The sequence below is a fragment of the Neophocaena asiaeorientalis genome, unplaced genomic scaffold, assembly GCF_003031525.2.
Source record: "Neophocaena asiaeorientalis asiaeorientalis breed wild unplaced genomic scaffold, Neophocaena_asiaeorientalis_V1.1 scaffold251, whole genome shotgun sequence".
Classification (NCBI taxonomy): domain Eukaryota; kingdom Metazoa; phylum Chordata; class Mammalia; order Artiodactyla; family Phocoenidae; genus Neophocaena; species Neophocaena asiaeorientalis.
Window position 1 is genome coordinate 4,814,328 of NW_020173377.1, and position 24,299 is coordinate 4,838,626.

Consider the following 24,299-nt stretch of genomic DNA (forward strand, 5'->3'; position numbering starts at 1 on the left):
TGAAATTGCTGAATCATATGGTAATTTTATGTTTTATCTTTTTATGTTAAATTTTTACCAGTTTTAATTTGATAACTTTATTTTTAATTGTTATACCGTTTCCACAGCTCCTGCACCATTGTGCATTCCCATCAGCAGTGCACAAGGGTTCTGATTTCTCTACATCTTCACTAACACTTGTTCTTTTCTTTTTTTCTTTTTTTTTTTGGTTGATAGCCATCCTAATGGATGTGGAGTGGTGTCTCATTGTAGTTCTGATTTACATTTCCCTAATGATTCTTGATGTTGAGCATGTTTTCATGTGCTTATTGGCCATCTGTATATCTTCTTTGGAGAGATGTCTATAAGTCCTTTGTGCATTTTTTTTAAACATCTTTATTGGAGTATAATTGCTTTACAACGGTGTGTTAGTTTCTGCTTTATAACAAAGTGAATCAACTGTACATATACATACACCCTCATATCTCCTCCCTCTTGCGTCTCCCTCCCACCCTCCCTATTCCACCCCTCTAGGTGGTCCCAAAACACTGAGCTGATCTCCCTGTGCTATGCAACTGATTCCCACTAGCTATCTATTTTACATTTGGTAGTATATATAAGTCCATGCCACTCTCTCACTTCGTCCCAGCTTACCCTTCCCCCTCCCTGTGTCCTCAAGTCCATTCTCTACATCTGTGTCTTTATTCCTGTTCTGCCCCTAGGTTCTTCAGAACCTTTTTTTTTTTTTTAAGATTCCACATATATATGTTAGTTATACGGTATTTATTTTTCTCTTTCTGACTTTTTCACTCTGTATGACAGACTCTGGGTCCATCCACCTCACTACAAATAGCTCAATTTCATTTCTTTTTATGGCTGAGTAATATTCCATTGTATGTATGTGCCTCATCTTATTTATCCATTCATCTGTTGATGGACATTTAGGTTGCTTCCATGTCCTGGCTATTGTAAATAGAGCTGCAGTGAACATTGTGGTACATGACTCTTTTTGAATTATGGTTTTCTCAGGGTATATGCCCAGTAGTGGGATTGCTGGGTCATATGGTAGTTGAATTTGTAGTTTTTTAAGGAACCTCCATACTGTTCTCCACAGTGGCTGTATCAATTTACATTCCCACCAGCAGTGCAAGAGGGTTCCCTTTTCTCCACACCCTCTGCAGCATTTATTGTGTGTAGGTTTTTTGATGATGGCCATTCTGACTGGTGTGAGGTGATACCTCATTGTAGTTTTGATTTGCATTTCTCTAATGATTTGGGATGCTGAGCATCCTTTCATGTGTTTGTTGGCAATCTGTATATCTTCTTTGGAGAAATGTCTATTTAGGTCTTCTGCCCATTTTTGGATTGGGTTGTTTGTTTTTTTGATATTGAGCTGCATGAGTTGCTTGTGAATTTTGGAGATTAATACTTTGTCAGTTGCTTCATTTGCAAATATTTTCTCCCATTTTGAGGGTTGTCTTTTCGTCTTGTTTATGTTTTCCTTTGCTGTGCAAAAGCTTTTTAAATTTCATTAGGTCCCATTTGTCTATTTTTCTTTTTATTTCCATTTCTGTAGGTGGTGGGTCAAAAAGGATCTTGCTGTGGTTTATGTCATAGAGTGTTCTGCCTATGTTTTCCTCTAAGAGTTTTATAGTGTCTGGCCTTACATTTAGGTCTTTAATCCATTTTGAGTTTATTTTTGTGTATGGTGTTAGGGAGTGTTCTAATTTCATTCTTTTACATGTACCTGTCCAGTTTTCCCAGCACCACTCATTAAGGAGACTGTCTTTTATCCATTGTATATTCTTGCTTCCTTTATCAAAAATAAGGTGACCATATGTGTGTGGGTTTATCTCTGGTCTTTCTATCCTGTTGTTCCATTTATCTGTATTTCTGTTTTTGTGCCAGTACAGTACTGTTTTGATTACTGTAGCTGTGTAGTATAGTCTGAAGTCAGGGAGCCTGATTCCTCCAGCTCCGTTTTTCTTTCTCAAGATTGCTTTGACTATTTGGGTTCTTTTGTGTTTCCATACAAATTGTGAAATTTTTTGTTCTAGTTCTGTGAAAAATGTCAGTGGTAGTTTGGTAGGGATTGCATGGAATCTGTAGATTGCTTTGAGTAGTATAGTCATTTTCACAATGTTGATTCTTCCAATCCAAGAACATGGTATATCTCTCCATCTGTTTGTATCATATTTAATTTCTTTCATCAGTGTCTTATAGTTTTCTGCATATAGATCTTTTGTCTCCTTAGGTAGGTTTATTCCTAGGTATTTTATTCTTTTAGTTGCAATGGTAAATGGGGGTGTTTCCTTAATTTCTCTTTCAGATTTTCACCATTAGTGTATAGGAATGCAAGAGATTTCTGTGCATTAATTTTGTATCCTGAAACTGTACCAAATTCATTGATTAGCTCTAGTAGTTTTCTGGTAGCATCTTTAGGATTCTCTATGTATAGTATCATGTCATTTGCAAACAGTGACAACTTTACTTCCTCTTTTCCAATTTGGATTCCTTTTAATTTCTTTTTCTTCTCTGATTGCTGTGGTTAAAACTTCCAAAACTATTTGAATAACAGTGGTGCAAGTGGACAACCTTGTCTTATTCCTGATCTTAGAGGAAATGATTTCAGTTTTTCACCATTGAGGATGATGTTGGCTGTGGGTTTGTCATATATGGCCTTTATTATGTTAAGGTAAGTTCCCTGTATGCCTACTTTCTGAAGGGTTTTTATCATAAATGGGTGTTGAATTTTGTCGAAAGCTTTTTCTGCCTCCATTGAGATGATCATATGGTTTTTCTCCTTCAGTTTGTTAATATGGTGCATCACATGGACTGATTTACGTATATTGAAGAATCCTTGCATTCCTGGGATAAAAATATGGAATGCTTCACGAATTTGCATGTCATCCTATGTAGGGGCCAAGCTAATCTTCTCTGTATGTGCTGCCGAAGCAAGCACCTTTGTCCATTTTTGAATTGGATTTTTTTCTTTCTTTCAAAAAGAAAGTAGTAGTTCTTTACATATTCTGGTTATTAACTCCTTATCAGGTATATAATTTACAGGTATTTTCTTCCATGAGTTGACTTTTCACTCACTTCATAGTGTCCTTTCTTGTACAAAAGTTTTTAATTTTGATGAAGTCCATTTTACCTATTTTTTGTTTTTGTTGCCTGTGCTGTTGGTGTCATATCTAAGAAATCATTGCCAAATCTAACGTTTTGGAGCTTCCCCCTATGTTTTCTTCTAAAGGAGTTTTACAGTTTAGATCTTTGATCCATTTTGAGTTAATTTTTATATATGGTGTAAGGTAATGGTCCAGCTTCATTCTTTTGCATGTGGATATCCAGTTTTCCCGGCGCCAGACTGTTCTTTCGCCATCAAATCATCTTGGCACTCTTGTCGAAAATCATTTGACTGTATATGAAAGGGTGTATTTCTGGGCTCTCCATTCAGTTCATTTGTTCTGTATGTCTGTCTGTATGCCACTGTTTCACTGTTTTGATTACCCTACCGGGGGCAGAGGTCGGTGGGACATTGCACCAGCCTGAGGTGCGCCGTGCGTTCTCCCGCGGAAGTTGTCCCTGGATCCCAGGACCCTGGCAGTGGCGGGCTGCACAGGCTTCCGGGAGGGGAGGTGTGGATAGTGAGCTGTGCTCGCACACAGGCTTCCTGGTGGCGGCAGCAGCAGCCTTAGCGTCTCATGCCCGTCTCTGGGGTTCGCGCTGTTAGCCGCGGCTCGCGCCCGTCTCTGGAGCTCCTTTAAGTAGGGCTCTTAATCCCCTCTCCTCAAGCACCAGGAAACAAAGAGGGAAGAAAAAGTCTCTTGCCTCTTTGGCGGGTCTAGACTTTTCCCCGGGCTCCCTCCCGGCTAGCCGTGGTACACTAACCCCTTCAGGCTGTGTTCACGCCGCCAACCCCAGTCCTCTCCCTGGGATCGGTCCGAAGCCTGAGCCTCACCTCCCAGTCCCAATCTAACCCGGAGGGTGAGCAGACAAGCCTCTCGGGCTGGTGAGTGCCGGTCGGCACCAATCCTCTGTGCGGGAATCTCTCCGCTTTGCCCTCCACACCCCTGTTGCTGTGCTCTCCTCCGCGGCTCCGAAGCTTCCCCCCTCCGCCACCCGCAGTCTCCCCGCGAAGGGGCTTCCTAGTGTGTGGAAACCTTTCCTCCTTCACAGCTCCCTCCCATTGGTGCAGGTCCCATCCCTATTCTTTTGTCTCTGTTTATTCTTTTTTCTTTTGCCCTACCCAGGTACGTGGGGAGTTTCTTGCCTTTTGGGAGGTCTGAGGTCTTCTGCCAGCGTTCAGTGGGTGTTCCGTAGGAGTTGTTCCACGTTTAGATGTATTTCTGATGTATCTGTGGGGAGGAAGGTGATCTCCGCGTCTTACTCTTCCACCATCTTCCCCCTCTCTGTAGTAAGGTTTGAAATCAGAAAGTGGGTAAGTCCTCCAATTTTCTTTTTCAATATTGTTTCACCTATTCAGGGTTCCTTGAGATTCCATATGAATTTTAGGATGCATTTTTCCATTTCTGCAAAAAACATCAAGATTTTCAGAGGGTTTGCTTTGAATCTGTAGCTTGCTTTAGGTAATCCTGACAGTACGAAGTCTTCCTATTCATGAAGGTAGGATCTTTCCATTTATTGATATTTGTGTCTTTAATTTCTATCAGCAATGTTTTGTAGTTTTCAGTGTACATTTCTTTGGCCTACTTATTCCTAAGTATTTTATTCTTAGTATTTGGTGCTATTGTACATGGAATAGTTTTCTTAATTTTATTTTCCCAGATTGTTCATTGTTAGTGTATAGAGATGCAACTGATTTTTTTCTCCTGGTTTTGTATCCTGCAGCTTCGCTGAATTTGTTTTATTTTAACAGTTGTGTGTGTGTGTGTGTGTGTGTGTATAGACTCTTGAAGGTGGTGGTTATTGTGCAGGATATGAGTTTGATGTGGATCCTTTTGGTATTATATTTTCTTAATGAGTAGATACACAAACACCAGTCTGCATTAATGCCCAAGATATTCATATATAATAATCATCACTATATTATGTATATTTTATCTTTTCCATTGTTTGGCATTTCAACTTTCTGACTTTTAAAAATATTACGTATTATTTCTGACACACAGAAGGCTATGTTGACCTTAAAAAACAAAAGAGCAAGTTATTTTACCAGCAACATGAGTTTATTTGGGTATAGTAGACAGTTGTAATTCAGGACAAGCAAACTGTGACAAACCTTAGGCAAGTTTGGAGAACAGAGGAGAGGAACTTGATTTTGTAGAGGAAAGGAGGAAATTGGGGAGGGCTGTGGTAGCTGCAGGTGGTGGGAAGCTTGTTGCTAGTGAGAAGGAAATCTTGGTGGGGTCTGTAAGCTGTGGTGAGTCATATATGGGTGACAGCTCCACCTTCAGGGCTTTCTGACTCCATTTTAAATGAGGTTTCCTTTATTCTTTTTCACAGGTATAAAGGATAATCCATAAAACATTTCTATCCATGTCATGTACCAAAAAGAGCTCATTATAGCATGGTTCAGAGTTCAACAAGAATTTCTCTAGATTTATAGCACTTACAGGACAGGATTTTTTTTTTTTTAATAGTTGGTCACAACCCAGTAGAATAAAAATTGAATGCCTAGAAGCTTTATATTCCATTTTTGTCAAGTTACTTTAGAATTCTGAGAAGAGTGTTTGTGAATTATGAAGTCCTTTCCACAACAGAAATGGGTTGTGACTAAGTTATAAACTAGTACCAGTCCACTGATGGCCTAATTTCAGAAGAAAGAAGTACAATAGCTTGACTAAAATGAATCAGTCTTAGCTAAAGATTCCCGTTGCCCGTCTATACTGGCAGTCTTGGAATCAGAGGAACCCTATCTCAGTCCTCCCAAAGTTAAACTTTATGGAAGGAAATCCTCTTCCTTATTCAAAACTGGGGTGGGGGGGATCCCCTGGCGGTCCAGTGGTTAGGACTCCGTGCTTCCACTGCACAGGTTTGATCCTTGGTCAGGGAACTAAGATCCCACATGCTGCATGGCGGGGCCAAAAAAAGAAAAGAAAAAAAAGCAAACAACTGAGTGGGTCTCTTTGCCTTATCAGAAAGATTTAATAATTAAATAAAATAAGGAAATTGATTTGTTTGAGGACCTGTTAGGATCCAAGAAGTGTACTAAGTACTTCATATACCTGTGACTCCCCTTTTAGAATAAGAAGCAGAACTTACTAACAACTAAACAGGTGGAGGAGAACACTGAGAGTAAGTTGTGTACGCCAATTACCCATAACACTAAACCTAGATAAATCTCTCTTAAGTTAGGAAAAGAACAAAATAAACCTAAATTAGAAGAAATAGATCATGAAAATAAGGAATTTTCCCACCAGCTGTTGGTGGGAATGTAAATTAGTATAGCCATTATGGAAAATAGGATGGAGTTTCCTCCAAAAATTAAAAACAGAACTACCATACAATCCAGCAGTTCTACTTCTGGGTATTCTTCCAAAGGAAAAAAAACACTAAATTGAAAAGATATATGCATCCCATGTTGATTGCAGTTTATAATAAGGGACATAAAGAAGCAACCTAAGGTCTATCGATAGATGAATGGATAAAGATGTGGTGTATGTATATAATGGCATGTTACTCAGCCATAAAAACAAATGAAACCTTGCTGTTTATAAAAACATGGACGGACCTAGAAGTCTATCTAATTACTTCACTTATGCTAAGTGAAGTAAGAGAAAGACAAAGAGTACTATATGATTTCACTTATGTGTAGAATCTAGGAAACAAAACAAATGAACAGAACATAATGAAGCAAACGGACTCATAGATACAGAGAATAAACAAGTGGTTTTGCTAGAGGGGAGGGGGGTGGGGGGATAAGTGAAATAGGTGACAGAAATTAAGAGGTATGAGCTTGTAGTTAAAAAATATGAGTCATGGAGATAAATGTACAGCATGGGGAATATAGTCAATAATACTGTAATAACTTTGTATGGTGACAGATGGTAACTAGACTTGTGATCATTTTGTAATGTATAGAAATATTGAATCACTATGTTGTGCACCTGGAACTAGCATAGTGTTGCAGGTCAGTTTTACTTAAATTTAAAAATTAAAAAAAAGGAAAGAAAATAGGGCACCAGTCGGTAAAATATATAATGAGTGAAAATGGCATTGCAGGTAGAGAGTGAATCATTAGTAAGTTAATATATTATGCCAATAATTATGAAAACTTAGATGAAGTGGGTAAATTACTGGAAAAGTTATAACTTACAGGAACTGACATAAAAATAAGTAAAAAGCTTGAATAATTATGTAACCGTTAAAGTAATTGTAGATCTGGGTAAAAAAAAACTTTCCCACAAGGAGAACAAAATGCCCACATGGTTTTACTGACAGTTTCTACCAAACTTAAAAGAAATAAATCCCAAATTTATTCAGCTTTCCAGGCAGTAGAAATATGAAATGGCCCCCAATTCATTCTGCAAGCCCAGTATAAACTTGGTATTAAAGCCAGAAAAAATAACAAAAAGGGAAAATTAAGTTTATTTCATTCATGAATATACACACAAAAATTCTAAAAAAGTATATTAACAAGTAAAATTTGATAATGTGTAAAAAGGTAATATATCATGACTAAGGTTCATAATGGGTTAAGGGAATTCTTAAAAATCCGCAAGTATAGTGTACCATTTTAACACAATAAAACAAAACATTTTAATAGATGCAGGAAAAGCATTTGATAAAACTCAAAGCCAGTTTGTTAAGGACAGTATTTCAGGCAATTAAACTAGAAGGAATTTCCAATTGAGTATTTAAAAAAAAAAAAAACAACCACCCTATAGCGAACATCATACTAAATGAGAAATTTTAGTAGTAGTCCCTTTAAAATTAAAAATTAAATAAAATGCCCTTATTATTATTACTATTTGTTATTGGTAGTCCTAGCCAGTATAGCAAGACAAATTAAAAGTCGTAAGAACTGGAAAGGAAAAAATAAAACTGTAGCAGTTTGTCATTTATATAGAAAACCCAAAAAATCTATAGGCAAAATATTTTAGAAATTAAAAGTGAGAATTAAGGGCTTCCCTGGTGGCACAGTGGTTGAGAGTCCACCTGCCGATGCAGGGGACATGGGTTCGTGCCCCGGTCCGGGAAGCTCCCACATGCCGCGGAGCGGCTGGGCCGCTGAGCTATGGCCGCTGAGCCTGCGCGTCTGGAGCCTGTGCTCCGCAACGGGAGAGGTCACAACAGTGAGAGGCCCGCGTACTGCAAAAAAAAAAAAAAAAAAAAAACCGAAAAAATGTGAGAATTAGTAATTTGCTAGGCCATAAAGTCTCAACAAATTTCATAGGTTTAGATTACACAGAATATGTTATCTGATCACAGTGGAATTAAGCTAGATATCAGTAACAAATAACAAAATTTCCAAATGTTTGATATTTAAGCAATAGTCTTCTAAGTGAAAGAAAACTCAGAATTAGAAAGTGTTTTGAACTGAATGATGATGAAAATATATATGAGAACATATGAGCTTCCTGTGCTTGGAAGTTTATAGGCTTAAATGCATTTCTTGGAAGAGAAAGACACAAAGCAAAACATAAATGATCTAAGTATTCATTTCAAGAAGTTAGAGAAAGAATTGCAACAGTTAAACCCAAAGGAAGTAGAAGGAAGGAAATAAGATCAGAATAGCTGGATGCAAGCGGCCCTCTGTATCCGTGGGTGCCAGATCCATAGATTCAACCAATCTCAGACTGAAAATGTTTGGAAAAAACTTCCAGATGCCATGAGTCTTAATAAGATACTTAACACCTCTGTGCCTTAGTTCTCATTTCTTTAAAAATGATGCCTACCCCATAATTTTATCATGGAAATTAATGTATATAAAATGCCCAGCAGTGCTTGTAACAGAGAGAGTGTTGTCAGCCAATTCGTATTATTATTGTTATTATTGTGAGGGCTAAAAAAGATAACATACATAAAGTTCTTTATGAAAATGTATAATAAAGTAATTAGTCAGTTAAAAAAAAAAAAGAAAAAGGAAAATATCAGGGAAAAAATATTCCAGAAAGTTTCAAAAAGCCAAACTTCAATTTGCTATGCACTGGCAACTAGTTACGTAGCATACACATTCTGTTAGGTATTGTAAGTAACCTAGAGTTGATTTTAAATACACATGAGGATGTGCATAGGTTACATGCAAATACTACACTATTTTATATAAGGGACTTGAGTATCTGCCAGTTTTGGTATCTTCAGGAGGTCCTGCAACCCAATACCCCACAGATACCAAGGGACGATTGTGTTAGTAAAATTGGAAAATAAGGAAAAGACTGAACAGATATGGCTCCAAAGATATGGCCAATAAGCACATGAAAACCAGGATTTTAGCCACGTGCACAACTGTGTAGTCCTGGTTCCAGAGATTTTACAGTTACTTTCAAGTTCAGAGTACTCCAGCCCACCCTCCAAAATGATAGTAGCTCTTGGTTGTGCTTTTCCTCTTGGAAGATCTGTTTTTTTCTAGCCCAGTGTCCTGAAACCACCCACCACCCAGAAGCATGCCTTTTATGCATACTGAGTGGACAAGAAGAGTAGGTGGACAGACTGTCTAAAGTGGGGAGGCTTGGTGTCTGGGCTTGGGAATCATGCACTGGCAAGCAGGACTATTCTGGACCATGGCAAAGTCACTACTGAGTGTTCTCCTTTCACAGACATGCATTTTTAGACTGCTTTAAGGGGAGAATTAAATGAAACAGAACTAAGCATGTCTAGGTGACCATTTGAAAAGCCTCTACTTTCAGTTCTGATATAGCAGCTGCCATTCATACAGCATTTATATTAGGAGTAAGACTAGCATTTTCTAACCTAGAAGAACTTGAAGGTAGCTAAGGATTTACATTAGGAACCTGTAACATTAGCAACTGTTTGTGGGGAAGTGTGTATTGAGTGCCTGTGAAAATGAGTTTTCACTCAAGGCTGTCACTTGCGAATAGGCTCAAAATAGGTGTTTAGAAAAGGAGCTTTTATGTAGGGGAAGGGGCATCTGAGGTCAATAATGTGAAAGAGAGAAAGTGAAAAAGTGAGTGAACCTAGAGAAAGAGGGTTCTTAGCCATGTTGAAGCATTAACTGAAGGGAGGTGCTACATCATCATCAGAACACATTTGTTACACAGTGAGTCTTGCATTTTACACACATTTGCCTTACTCAGGTTTCAACTAAAATGAGCTCAGTAATCAAAAGGGAGTTTTCATTTACCTACCACCTCTCCCACCCCCCAGATCCTTATACTTTCATTCCTGTAACTGAATGCACGTGGGGGAAGACTTGTAAAAAAGAAAGTAATAATTTAAAGAGTTTTCTAGTCGGTTGGAGAAGTGAAATGACTTATTCAGGTGGCAAGCAAGTAAAACAAGGATGTAAGTCATCCTTGAGTAAGAAGTTGAAGACTGAATTGGAAGAACTGATTATTAAATTTTCCACAGGGTTGTAAATATAAGACATGTATATAAAGCATTTGATGAGGACTTTAGGAATTTTCAAGGGTAGTTTGTGTCTTATCCTTGAATAATTGGAAACCCCACCAAAATTTGAAACCAGATCTGGTTACATCAGACTTAAGAAACAGATTACAGAATTCTATGTTGATTCAATGCCATATTGTGAATTTGTTTTTTTTTCTGGCCATGCCATGTGGCTTCTGGGATCTTAGTTCCCCAACCAGGGATTGAACCCGCTCCATTGGCAGTGAAATCGCAGAGTCCTAACCACTGGACTGCCAGGGAATTCCCTGTGAATTTCTTATAAGGAGTTCAAAGGGTCCTTTTTTTTTTCCCAGTTAGACCTCTAAAATAACATTTCTAAAATTAGAAGAACTGTTAAATCACTTACCTGAAGATAATGCTCCTTTTGAAGTGGTTCTTTTAGGCTTTAAATAAATAGGGTTGGTTTTTATCTGTTTAAAAATGTGTGGAGCACCTGCGATACTAAGATTTTTCCTTTTTGTGTATTTCCTTTGATCAAAGCAATTGGTTGAAAACTAATGAGCTTTGCCATTATATTCTGTCAAACTTTTTAAAATTATGTCCTGTAGTTACGTCATGTAACAAAATGTTTTGTTGCTTAGCTCTTGCATTTTAGGACAGTTTGAGTAGAATATATGCTTTCCTTTTTGTTAAAGCATACTAAACTCTCATAAGTTAAAGGAACAATAAATTTTTATGCTACTGTTTTTATTTTTCTTAGAATTCAAGGACTTAATCTGGACACAATATATTTTTCTTAGTGAAATGTCATAGATCATGCTAGGGCTGTAGCAGCAGAAATGGGAACAAAAGGTATCCAAAAGAGGCATTATGATTCAGTAAGAGAAAGCCTCTGGCTGTATTATATCCTCCTCGCTCTTGGTCCCAAAGCAATGTTTTTGTATTCTGAAGCCAAGTGTTAAACAGTATTCATCTATTTCAGTTTATCAGTGATTCCTTTCAAAGTAAATGAGACTATATTAGGATAGAAATTTGAAAATCTTATAATTGGTTTGGAGAAAATTTTCTATTTTTCATTAGAAAATTTCCTTTCTTTACATTTACTTAGTTATCTTATATCCTTCTGCTAGTATGTGTTACAAATATATGATTCTGAAAATTAGAATATATCTACTTAATTCTTGTATACTCGAATTTCTTTTTAAGTATTATTATTTATACATTTATTTATTTATTTATTTTTGACTGTGTTTGGTCTTTGTTGCGTGCGGGCTTTCTCTAGTTGTGGTGAGCGGGGGTGGGGGGGGCGCTACTCTTCGTTGCGGTGCATGGGCTTCTTATTGTGTTGGCTTGTCTTTGTTGCAGAGCATGGGCTCTAGGCACGCAGGATTTAATAGTTGTGGCTCACAAGCTGTAGAGTGCAGGCTCAGTAGTTGTGGCACACGGGCTTAGTTGCTCCGGGACATGTGGGATCTTCCTGGACCAGGGCTTGAACTTGGGTCCCCTGCATTGGCAGGCGGATTCTTAACCACTGTGCCACAGGGGAAGTCCCTCGAATTTTTTTGTTTAAAATTATTGCTTCTTTTAGAGTTAAATACCTTTCCACATTAAACCTATATAAATTATTTGGAAAGATTTGTAAATATAAAGTGGTTACAAAAAGAGGTAAACTTTTGATGGTCCTGATGACTTGTTTAGGAAGCAGTACTGATGGAGCGCCCTTTCAGTGCTGTGAAACAAGAACAGCAGAGAAAATGCATTGAAGAGTTGAACAAGCAAATAGAGGATGACCGGCAAAAAAAAGTAGAGGAAAAAATTATATCTTCAAAGGTAATTTATGAAGTTTTATCGGTATAAAGGGGGAAAAAATAATTTGAGTCTCTAATCATAAACTTAAAAGTGTCCTGAAACTGTTTGACAAGACTATTCAAATTATTCCATATTTGCTCTTGTGAACCTTTTGTTGAATGAATTCAGTGTGATTTTGCATAGCTTCTTGTAACTAACGTTTTAGAAATTTCCTAATTCTTTGAATTTTTCATATTCTCCAAGCTTAATTGTCTAAATGTATATGGGATCAATACAGGATACAGTTTTGTTAATCTTTATGATGCTTGTTCTGTTGTGTGGTGACTTTTAGAAATCACGTTTGTCATTTGAGATTTTAAACATAAGAGTTGGAAGAGTTCTTAGCATTTCTTATTTGTCGTGATTAGGGTGAGGAGCATGACAGATGGGCAATACATTTTGATTCATTCAAGAGCTGTCCTGGTTCTCAGTCTCAGCTGTCCTCTCGGTCAACACAAACACAACCAGAGTACTTCTGTGTCTCTCCGGACGCTCCGGACCTGGCTGATATCAGCAGTCTGTATACACCTGCAACGGGAAGCCAGGTTGAACCTTCAGAGGAGGAGCACGTAGCAAGACCTGTTAGAGACGTGGCTGTGGAAAGCAGTAAGAAAAGGAAGTAAGTGCTTCCTTCAGCACCTGTTGGTGTTTAAGGAGGTCTGTGTTCTGTGTGCCTCTTTAGGATTGTTGTTGTATTTGTATCTTAATTGGTTTCAGGTTTGGTGTTTTTCTTTACAGTAGAAATGACTAGTAGATACATTTCAAACAAAAATGACTTAGCACCTTGTTAAACCCACCTTTTGAAGGTTGTAAATAGCTAATGGATCTGTCTTGCCAGCTTTCTCCGTTCTATGACTGCTCTTTTGGACCCAGCTCAAATTGAGGAACGAGACAGGAGACGACAAAAACAGTTAGAACATCAGGTATTGCATTGTCAAATGTTGTTCTTTGCCTTAATCATTAGTAGTCATGGCCTAGATACCTAAGTAAATGGAAATTAAAATTCCAGTATAAACTTACAGAACAAGCCCTGCACAATCCTGTGATGAATCTAATCCCTACACCAACTGGCATTATATTAGAATTATACTTATGTTGAGAACCAGACAGTATCATGTAGTACAGCCACCTGCCTTCCAAGGAAGAAGGTCTTTAATGTTTAGGTTGTGTATCTGAAATGACACTAAATCTTAAGTTGGTATTGGATATTTTTTCTCCAGTTCTCCTGAATTCTGTTCAGGATGAGAATTAGTTCTTTGAAAGGGAAATAGATGCGAGGGATTGAAGTAGAATTATGATTAAGAAATCTAATGGATAATATAAGAAAGGAAACTAAGATTAAAATTTTGTCCTAATTTTAGTCTTATACTAAAGGAACTTAAATGTCCAATAATTCGGCAAAATCTCTACTATATGAAGAATTTGGCTTAGTTAATATGGTTACTTGCAGTCGGTTAAGTGAACAGACATTTATAGAGCATCTGCTATTTTTACCAGGCACTATGTATGCTAAGCACTGAGATTGTTTCTTCAGTTGTTTTTCTCTTAGTTCTTCTACGAGCCCTCTTGGGGTTAAAGAAAAAGCATGTAAAACTTGATGGGAGATGGGAAAAATACATTGGAAACCTGACATTTTAATTTAACTCATATACGTATTACTCTCTATATATTGATAAACATTTTTGAAACACCAGATGCTTTATGGATTTTTAAAAAATTTATGACAATAATTTATGTTACTGTTTATGACTAGAAAGCCATCACTGCTCAGGTAGAAGAGAAGCGCAAGAAGAAGCAGCTCGAAGAAGAGCAAAGAAAGAAGGAGGAACAAGAGGAGGAGCGTCGTTTAGCACGGGAACAAGAAGAGATGCAGAAACAGTATGAAGAAGATATACTTAAGCAAAAACAAAAGGAAGTAGGTATTTATATCCTAACTGTAACATTTTAGAGTAAAAATGGGTGTGTTGTTTTTTGGGTTTTTTTAAATTTGTTTTTGGCTGCGTTGGGTCTTTGTTGCTGTGCGTGGGCTTTGTCTAGTTGTGGCGAGCGGGGGGCTACTCTTTGTTGCGGCGTGTGGGCTTCTCATTGCTGTGACCTCTCTTGTTGCGGAGCATGGGCTCTAGGCGCGCGGGCTTCAGTAGTTGCAGCATGCAGGCTCAGTAGTTGTGGCACACGGGCTCTAGAGCGCAGGCTCAGTAGTTGTGGCGCACAGGCTTAGTTGCTCCACGGCATGTGGGATCTTCCCGGACCAGGGATAGCACCTGTGTCCACTGCATTGGCAGGCAGATTCTTAACCACTGTGCCACCAGGGAAGTCCCTGGGTGTGTTTTAAATAAGAAATAACCAGAACATTTGCATGTGTTTTGAAGTTGTGAAACTATGCAGAAACATTAAAGCTTTGCATAAATTAGGTTTTGAAAGTAGGAGGGAAGCTGGAGGTTTTATTGTTTCAAATGATTGATTCACAAATGGCTGTACTCCTTGGGTTTCTTTCTGCTAAGAAGGTCAGGATGAGTTATTACAAAATAAAACAAAAGTTATCCATTTGCTTGATTTTTAAATGTTTTCTAAGCAATGATTATACTAATAAATTTCTAAATAGGTTAAGAGAAATGATTGGCCTTTCTGTCTGTATCCACTTGTGAACAGGAGCATTTACTTGCAGAGTCATTGGCTGGGATTGATGATAGTTTGTTGCTGTGTTAGAGGATTCCTCTGTGCTAAGTAAGGGTCTATTAAAAAGAGTAGATATCTGGTTGGCTAGGAGAACCCCTATATTAAGTGGTACAGACTGCATAGGTACGGTGATGTCAAGTGCCATGTTTGAGTGGGCCTGACAAAGAGCAAGTTATACGATGACATTTGATTGCCAAAGGTTCGTGAGGTCTACAGAGCAGACTATACAGCACTCCTCCTGGAGCTGGGAGGTGGCGCTGAGAGACTGCCTTTTCTTGCCGTTTCCCACTTGCAACCTTTACTTCAGAGTTAGCTGATGAAGGTACAAATGATTTAGGTTCTGATTTCATTATGTTGAATAGGCTGAGCCAACTACACCTATGAAATAACTACATATGTGAAAAAAATCAAAGTGTGATTTGCTTGAATTGCAAAAAATGGCTGTAAGTCTTGAGTATTACCTCCTATTATCTTTTTTTTATCTTAATAAAATTCAGGTGGAATTGACTGTTGGTTTTAGAAGTTTTGAAAACTTTATAGCATGGGTAAAAGAGTGTTTGTATTTGTGGTCTAATACAGCTGTAGAAAAAGATACTAAAATGTAATCTGCAAAAGGGAAGGAACTTTGTTCTCTTGGCTTCTCTACTCCCAGTATCATGAATAGTGCCTGGCACATAGTAGGAGCTTAGAAAATATCTACTGAGAGAAAATATTCAAGTCTGTACGTTTGATAATTGTATTTAATTAACTTTGCGCACTTCAATATTGATAGGAAATCATGACCCTTAAGACAATTGAACTGTTCCAGACGATGCAGAGAGCGCAGGAGTTGGCACAGAGACTGAAACAAGAACAGAGAATCCGAGAATTGGCTCAAAAGGGACATGACACTTCTAGATTGATTAAAAATCTTGGCAGTAAGCACTGGACTAGAATTTTATTTATAATATTTCTTGAAAATTTTAAATAATTGCCTATTTTTAATACCTTTAAACACCTGTTAACTAAATATTTTTTGAGGAATTTCAGACTTTGAACTAATGTAAAGTTATAATGCTTACTTGGGAAATTGCCTTAAGAGTAGAACTAAATAATGTTATAATTTTCAGTATCTTTTCACATACATTTTCTTATATTTTCCTCACAATAGGTAAAATGTATACCTTTGCACCCATTTTTACAGAGGTATCCATTAAGTGATCTCCCAAAATTCAGTAAGGGATAAGAATGCTGATAGCTTTTTGTAAGCAACTTTAGACTAGCCTTTCTAAATTTTTATTGCAGTGTTTGCACTGCTTGATTAAACTAAGAGTCTTGTGTGTATTTAGTTGCTGCTATGTCATTTTATCACATAACTTATTTTTCTTGCCAGTTGATACAATACAAGTGGAATATAATGCATCTACTGACAACATTGCAAATTCAGCACATGGCTTGGATAAAATCAGTGGTAAAATGAATGCATATATCAGCTCTACAGCCTCTCTGAGGAAGGACACTGGTGTGCAAACGGGTACTGGTGTATAAATTGTGATTTGGCTTAAAATTTACTTAAAATTTAAGTCACAATTAGAAGTAAGTTAAATTAATTTAAAATGTAAAGGAATTTGAGGTTTTCAGTAAGAGTTAGGAAATAAAGGTATTTCTTGGTTTTTAATTTCTCTATAGCAGCTTTATTAAGATATAATTTACATAGCATAAAATTTACCCTTTTAAAGGGTACAATTCAGTGTTTTTTAAAAGAGCACAATTCAGTTTTTATATTCATAGTTGTGCAACTATCACCGTAATTAACTTTAGAACATTTTTATCACTCCAAAAAGAAACCCTGTACCCATCGACAATCATTCTCTGTTTCCTCTCTCCCCTCTATTCTTGGGCAACCACCAGTTTACTTTCTGTCTCTCTAGATTTGTCTGTTCTGGACATTTCATATAATTGGAATCCTATCATATGTGGTCTTCTCTGTCAGGATTCTTTCACTTAGTATGTTTTAAGTTTCATCCATATTGTTGCATGTAATAATAAGTACTTCATTCCTTTTTATCACTGAATAATATTCCATTTTATGGATATACCACCACATTTTGTTTATTCCTTCATCAGTTTGAGGACATTTGGGTTAATTCCACTTTTTGGCTGTTGGAAATATGCTGCTGTGAACATTCATTTGCAAATTTTTGTGTAGACATAAATTTTCAGTGTCTTGGGGGAGAAGAGTAGCATTGCTGAATCGTATAGTAACTGTATGTTTAGAATATTGAGGAACTACTAAATTGTGTTCCACAGCAGCTGTACCATTTTACATTCTCATCAGAAATGTATGAAGATTCCAATTTCTTTACATCCTTGCCCATACTTACTATTCTCATGGTTGTAAAGTGTTCTCTCATTATGATTGCTGATGTTGAGCATCTTTTCATGTGCTTGTTTTAAATTTTTACATAACTAATTAGGTAATATCCACGTTGGGTATCATTATCATAGGTCTCCATGCTTACTGTGAATCCTTTCAGCCCTCCACCCATGCGTCTAGGAAATATTTTTTCTTTTTTTAAATAACTTCCAATAAATCTTTTCATTTTTTTTATAAAATTGAGATATAATTGACACATAATATTAGTTTCAGGTGTACAACATAATGTTTGATATCTGTATATATTGTAAAATAATCACAATAATAAGTCTAGTTAACATTCGTTACCATACAGAGTTACAGTTTTTTTTCTTGTGATGAGAACTTTGAAGATTTACTCTCTTAGCAACTTTCAAATATACAGTACAATATTATTACTATAGCCAACATTCTGTACATTACATCCCCAGACTTATTTTATAACTGGAAGTTTGTACATTTTGCTCACGTCCCAACCACCCTCTCTGGCAACACCAGTCTGTTCCCTGTATCTATGAGGTTTTTTTTTTCCACCCAGATTCCACATATACCTGAGGATCATATGATATTTGTCTGTCTTTTTGACTTATTTTACTTAGTATAATGTCCTTCAGGTCGATTCATTTTGTTGGAAATGGCAAAATTTCATTCTTTTTTATGGCTAATATTCCATTGTGTGTATATACATGTGTGTGTGTTTGTGTGTGTGTGTACACACAGTACATTTTCTTCATTCATTTATCAGTAAACACTTAGATTGCTTCCATTTGTTGGCTATTGTAAATAATGCTGCAGTGAACAAAGTAATGCATATATTTCCTTGAGTTAGTGTTTTTATTTCCTTCAGCTAAGTACCCAGAAGTGGGATTGCTGGACCACATGGTTCTATTTTTAATTTTTAAGGAACTTCCAATACTGTTTTCCATAGTGATTGCACCAGTTTACATTCACACCAACAGTGCACAAAGGTTCTCTCTTCTCCACTTCTTCACCAGCTCTTATTTCTTGTCTTTTTGATAATCGCCATTCTGACAGGTGTGAGGTGGTATTTCATTGTGATTTTGATTTGCATTTTCCTGATGATCAGGGATATTGAGCATCTTTTCACATATCCGTGCTGGCGATCTAGATGTTGCCTTTGGAAAAATGTCTATTCAGATATTCTGCACATTTTTAATTGGATTTTTTTTTGCTGTTGCATAGTATGACTTCTTAATACATGATACATGATTTGTATATATTTTCTCCCATTCAGCCTTTTCATCTTGTTGATGGTTTCCTTTGCTGTACAGGACCTTTTTAGTTTGATGGAGTCTCAGTTGTTTAGTTTTGCTCACGCTACCTTTGCTTTTTGTGTCAAATCCAAAAAATCACTGCCAAGACCGGTGTCAGAGAACTTACTGCCTAAGTTTTCCTCTAGAAGTTTTATTACTTCAGGTCTTACATTTAAGTCTTCAATCTGTTTTTAATTCATTTTTGTGTATGATGTAAGATAGTGGTCAAGTTTCATTCCTGTGCATGTGGCTGTCCATTTTTTCCAATGCCATTTATTGAAGAAAATGTTGTTTCTCTTTGGATCTTTTGTTGTAAAACGATTGACCATATATGCATGGGTTTATGTCTGGGCTCTCTATTCTGTTTCACTGATCTATGTGTATGTCTTCATGCCAGTACCATACTCTTGATTACTACAGCTTTGTATTACACTCTGAAATCAGGAAGCATGATGCCTCCAGCTTTGTTCTTCTTTCTCAGGGTTGCTTTAGCTATTCAGGGTCTTTTGTGGTTCCATACAAATTTTATGATTGTTTGTTCTGTTTCTGTGAAAAATATCTTTGGAATTTTGATAGGGATTATGTGGAATCTGTAGATTGCTTTGGGTAGCATGGTCATTTTAACAATATTAATTCTTCTAGTCCATGAGCTTGGAATATGTTTCTATTTATTTGAGTCGTCTTCAGTTTCTTTCATTAATGTCTTATAGTTTTCAGTGTACAGGTCTTTCACCTCCATGGTTAAATTTATTCCTAGACATTTTATTCTTTTTTATGTACTTGTAATTGGGACTGTTGCAGTTGGAAATGGGATTGTGTTCTTAATTTCTCATTCTGACAGTTCATTATTAGTGTATAGAAATGCAGGAGATTTTTGTATGTTGATTTTGTATCCTGCAAGTTTACTGAATTCATTTGTTATTTCTAATAGGGTTTGTTTTGGTGGAGGCTTTAGAGTTTTCTGTATACGATATGTCACCTGCAAATAGTGACAGTTTTACTTTTCCCTTACAAATTTGGATGGCTTTTCTTTTTGTTTTTTAAGATGTTGGGGGTAGGAGTTTTTATTAATTAATTTATTTAGTTTTGCTGTGTTGGGTCTTCGTTTCTGTGCAAGGGCTTTCTCTAGTTGTGGCAAGCGGGGGCCACTCTTCATCGTGGTGTGCGGGCCTCTCACTATCGCGGCCTCTCTTGTTGCGGAGCACAGGCTCCAGACGCGCAGGCTCAGTAGTTGCTGCTCACGGGCCTAGTTGCTCCGCGGCATGTGGGATCCTCCCAGACCAGGGTTCGAACTGTGTCCCCTGCATTAGCAGGCAGATTCTCAACCACTGCGCCACCAGGGAAGCCCTGGATGCCTTTTCTTTCATTTTCCTCCCTAATTGCTCTCGCTAGGACTTCCACTACTATGTTGAATAAAACCAGTGAGAGTGGGCATCCTTGTCTTCTTCCTGGTCTTTGAATAAGTTTTCAGCTTTTCATCATCAAGCATGATTTTAGCTGTGGGTTTGACATATATGGCCTTTATTAGGTTGAAATACTTTCCCTCTGTACCCACTTTGTTGAGAGTTTTTATCATAAACCATTGTTGGATTTTGACAAATGCTTTTTCTGCATCTGTTGAGATGATTATATGATCTTTATCCTTCACTTTGTTAATGTGGTATATTGATTTTGTTGCTTTTGGATAGAACGTTCTGTATATACCTGTGAAGTCCTTCTGATTTAATGTATCATAAAAGGCTGTTTGCTTATTGATGTTCTTTCCAGATGATCTATCCATTGATGTGAGTGGGGTATTAAAGTCTCCTACTATTACTGTATTGCCATCTATTTCTCCCTTTAGGTCTGTTAATATTTGCTTTATGTATTTCAGTGCTCCCATGTTGGATCCATAAATACTTATAAATGTTATATTTTCTGGTGGATTGACCTCTTTAAATGCCCTCCTTTGTCTCTTGTTACAGACTTTGTTTTAAAGTCTATTTTGTCTGATATAAATATAGCTATTCCCACTTTATTTTGGTTTTCAATTGTATGGAATATCTTTTCCCTTCTCTTCATTTTCAGTCTGTGGTGTGTCCTTGTATCTGATGTGAGTTTCTTGTAGGCCACATATAAGATAAGTGTGGGTTTTTTTTTTTTTAATCCATTTAGCCATTCTTTCTCTTTTGATTGGAGAATTGAGTCCATTCACATTTAAAGTAATTAAGGATAGAAATGTATATATTGTACTTTTGTTAATTGTTTTCTGGTTGTTTTGTAGTTCCTCTTTGTCCCTTCTTCTCTTCCTTGGTGTTTTGATGACTTTCTTTAGAAGTATGCTTAGATACCTTTCTCTTTATCTTTTGTGTATCTACTATAGGTTTATGCATTGTGGTTATCATGAGGCCTACGTATACCAACTTTATAACAACTTAAGTTTGAATGCAATCTAAAGCTCTACATTTTTACTCTTCCCCTTCGTGTTTTATGTTTTTGATGTCACATTTTATATCTTTTACTTTGTGTGTCCCTTAACTATTTATTCTATTTATTTTTACTGCTTTTGTCTTTGAACCTTCATACTAGCTTTATTAGTGATTTATGAGATTTATGAGTGAATAATCCACTGCCTTTAACATTAACCTTTACAGTGAGATTTATACTTGTATATGTTTTTCTGTTACTAATTATAGCACCCTTTGTTTTCAGCTTAAAGAAGTTCCTTTATAAAACCAGTTTAGTGGTGATGAACTCCTTTAGCTTTTGCTTACCTGGGAAAACACTCTTTCTCTCTCCTTCGATTCTGAATGATAACTTTGCTGGATAGAGTATTCTTTTTTTTTTTTTTTTTTTTTTTTTTTGGCCATACGTGGGCCTCTCACTGCTGTGGCCTCTCCCGTTGTGGAGCACAGGCTCAGCGGCCATGGCTCACGGGCCCAGCCACTCTGCGGCATGTGGGATCCTCCCGGACAGGGGCACAAACCTGCCCTGCGTCCCCTGCATCGGCAGGTGGACTCTCAACCACTGTGCCACCAGGGAAGCCCGGATAGAATATTCTTAATGGAAGTTTTTTTCTTTGAACACTTCGAATATTTTATGCCACTGCCTCTGGCTTGCAGAGTTTCTGCTGAAAAATCTCATAGTCTTATGAGGGTTCCTTTGTACATAACAAGTTGTTTTTCTCTTGCAGCTCTTAAGTGTCTCTCCTTGTCTTTAACTTTCTTGACATTTTCATTATACTGTGCCTTGGTGTGTGGGTCCATTGGGTTCATCTTGTTTAGTGTTCTCTGGGTTTCCACAGAGCTTTCTTCCCCAAGGTGAGGGAAGTCTTAAGCCGTTATTTCTTCAGATAAGTTTTCTGTCCCTTTTGTCTCCTTCTGGGCCCCCTGTAATGCAAATTTTAGTTCACAGTGATGTTGTCTCATAAATCCCTTAAGCTGTCTTCACTTTTATAATTCCTTTTCTCTTTGCCACTCTGATTAGATGAATTCTGCTGCCCTGTCATCAGGTTCATGAACTTTTCTTCTGCTTCTATTAGTCTGATGTTGGACCCCTCTATTTTTCAGTTTAGTTATTGTATTCTTCAGCTCTGTGGCTTCTATTTGGTATTATTTATCTTTTATCTCTTCTGAAGTTCTCACTGTGTTTATCCATTGCTTTCTTGAATTTGGTGAGCATCTTTAGGATCATTACTTACTTTGAACTCTTTATCAGGTAGATTACTTATCACTTTTTCATTAAGGTTCTTTATTCTTTCATTTGGAACATGTTCTTCCTTTGTTTCTTCATTTTTCTTGACTCTTTGTTGGTTTCTTTGCATTAAATGAACAGCCACCTCTTCCAGTCTTGTAGGAGTGGCCTTGTGTAGGAAATGAACGTTATCACTCAATCTTACCCTAGCTTTTGGTTGTATCTCAAGCCTTTGTGATTGTCCGTGCAGGATATTCTATTTTTAATAGCTCCCAGTGGTTGAGGAGGTGCCAGGATTTGTCAGTGTCCCAAATCTAAGCACCTAGATTCAGGCTGACTGGAAGCCAGACTTGCAGGCAGTCTTTTTTGTTTCGTTTTGTTTTGGTTTTTTTGCGGTACGCGGGCCTCTCACTGTTGTGGCCTCTCCCGTTGTGGAGCACAGGCTCCGGATGCACAGGTTCAGCGGCCATGCCTCATGGGCCCAGCTGCTCCGCGGCATGTGGGATCTTCCCAGACCAGGGCGCAAACCTGTGTCCCCTGCATCAGCAGGCAGACTCTCAACCACTGCGCCACCAGGGAAGCCCCAGGCAGTCTTTTAAAGTATACAAGTATATACAGTCCTGTGGGACTGCAAGCATAAGGTCCACTGGCCATCAGAGCTAGGCATTCTGGAGGCGTCTCCTGGATGGCAGTAGCAAAAACTGGGGCTCCAGACAATTGTGTAAGCTCTTGTGTATAAGCTCTTTTCTGGGAGACATCAGCAAGCTGTAGTGAAGCAGAGGATAAGTGCAAAGATGGCGTACAGCAGCCTACATCCCTAAGAGCACCTCAGTAAGCCTCTAGATGTATGCCAAACCTGAAGCCTGCCCCTCAGGCCAAAGCTCCAGGATAAGCAGATAGACCTTTTTCATGAAAAGATAGGGTGTATGTGTTTCAGCTTCCTGTTTGTGTAGTGCCCTAGGGGTGGTAACATGCCAATAATTTTCAATTGTTATAGTCCCTTGAGACTCTGGAACACAAGCCCCTCTGGTCACCAGAGCCAGGCAATCAAGAGACATCCCCCAGGCAGCAGCTGCAGAAACCAGGGCACAAGACGTAAAACCTGTGGCACCATAGGCAGGTAAGTGCTCCCCTCCAAGAGATAATGGATGACTAGAGCATAGCTGAGAGTATGAAGATGGTGCTTGACCTCTAAGGTGTCTGGAAAGGGTTACAGTCAGCCCTTAGATGTGTGTTTAATTAGGAGCCTGCCCCTCAGGCTGTAGCTATAATAAGCTAATAGGCTTCTTTCACAGAGAGACTGAACTCCTGCATCTGTTTTCTCTTGCTGTGCCCTGGCAGTAGTAGCTGTTTAAGAACTCTTTCTCCGTTGGTTACAGTCCTGTGGGACCTGCAAGCATAAGCGCTTGGCCACTAGAACCAGGTGATGTAGAAGTGTCCGCTGGTGGCAGCTGCAAAAATTGGGGCACCTTGCCAGGGTATAAGCTTTTTGGGAAATACTGGAAAGCTGGATTAAGGTGGAGAAATAATGCGAAGATTGCATCTAATGGTCTCCATTCCCTGAGAGCTTGTCCGTAGGCCCCTAGATGTGTACCAAACTAGAAGCCTACCCTTAAGGCCAAACCTTTTGGAGAAGCAAATAGGAATCTTTCTCAGAAAGTCTGGGGTTTGTTTCAGTCTGCTGTCCATGCAGTGCCCTGGGGGTGATAATCTGCCAAGAACTGTTTCTCTGATTGTTACAGTTTCATGGGACCCAGGAATGTGACCCACCTCTTCCCCCTCCCCCAACCCCTGCCTCCAGAGCCAGGCCATCAGGGGGCATCCACTGGGCAACAGCTGTAAAAACCAGGACTCCAGATGCTTGTAAAAGTTCCCCTTCAGGAGATACTGGCACTCTGAAATGGGGTAAAGGGAGCGGGTGAAGATGGCGTGTACCAGCTATAGGAAGGCAGGGGGTGGCT

General features: G+C 38.1%; 1 protein-coding gene and 1 pseudogene across 6 annotated transcripts in view; one reads left to right on the top strand and one right to left on the bottom strand.

Moving 5' to 3' along the window:
* The window catches only part of CCDC66 (coiled-coil domain containing 66), a 51,494-nt gene that overhangs the window by 17,070 nt on the left and 10,125 nt on the right, over window positions 1-24,299 (top strand). For 5 of the 6 annotated variants that reach the window (XM_024746398.1, XM_024746399.1, XM_024746400.1 and 2 more), the window contains 6 exons: window positions 12,172-12,303; window positions 12,690-12,940; window positions 13,160-13,244; window positions 14,075-14,236; window positions 15,770-15,914; window positions 16,370-16,510. In XM_024746398.1, coding sequence (XP_024602166.1) covers window positions 12,172-12,303; window positions 12,690-12,940; window positions 13,160-13,244; window positions 14,075-14,236; window positions 15,770-15,914; window positions 16,370-16,510 — 916 coding nt within the window. The remainder of the gene's footprint in view (window positions 1-12,171; window positions 12,304-12,689; window positions 12,941-13,159; window positions 13,245-14,074; window positions 14,237-15,769; window positions 15,915-16,369; window positions 16,511-24,299) is intronic. The other variant, XM_024746401.1, reaches the window with a different exon arrangement.
* LOC112400638 (uncharacterized) lies at window positions 2,855-2,941 on the bottom strand (annotated as a pseudogene).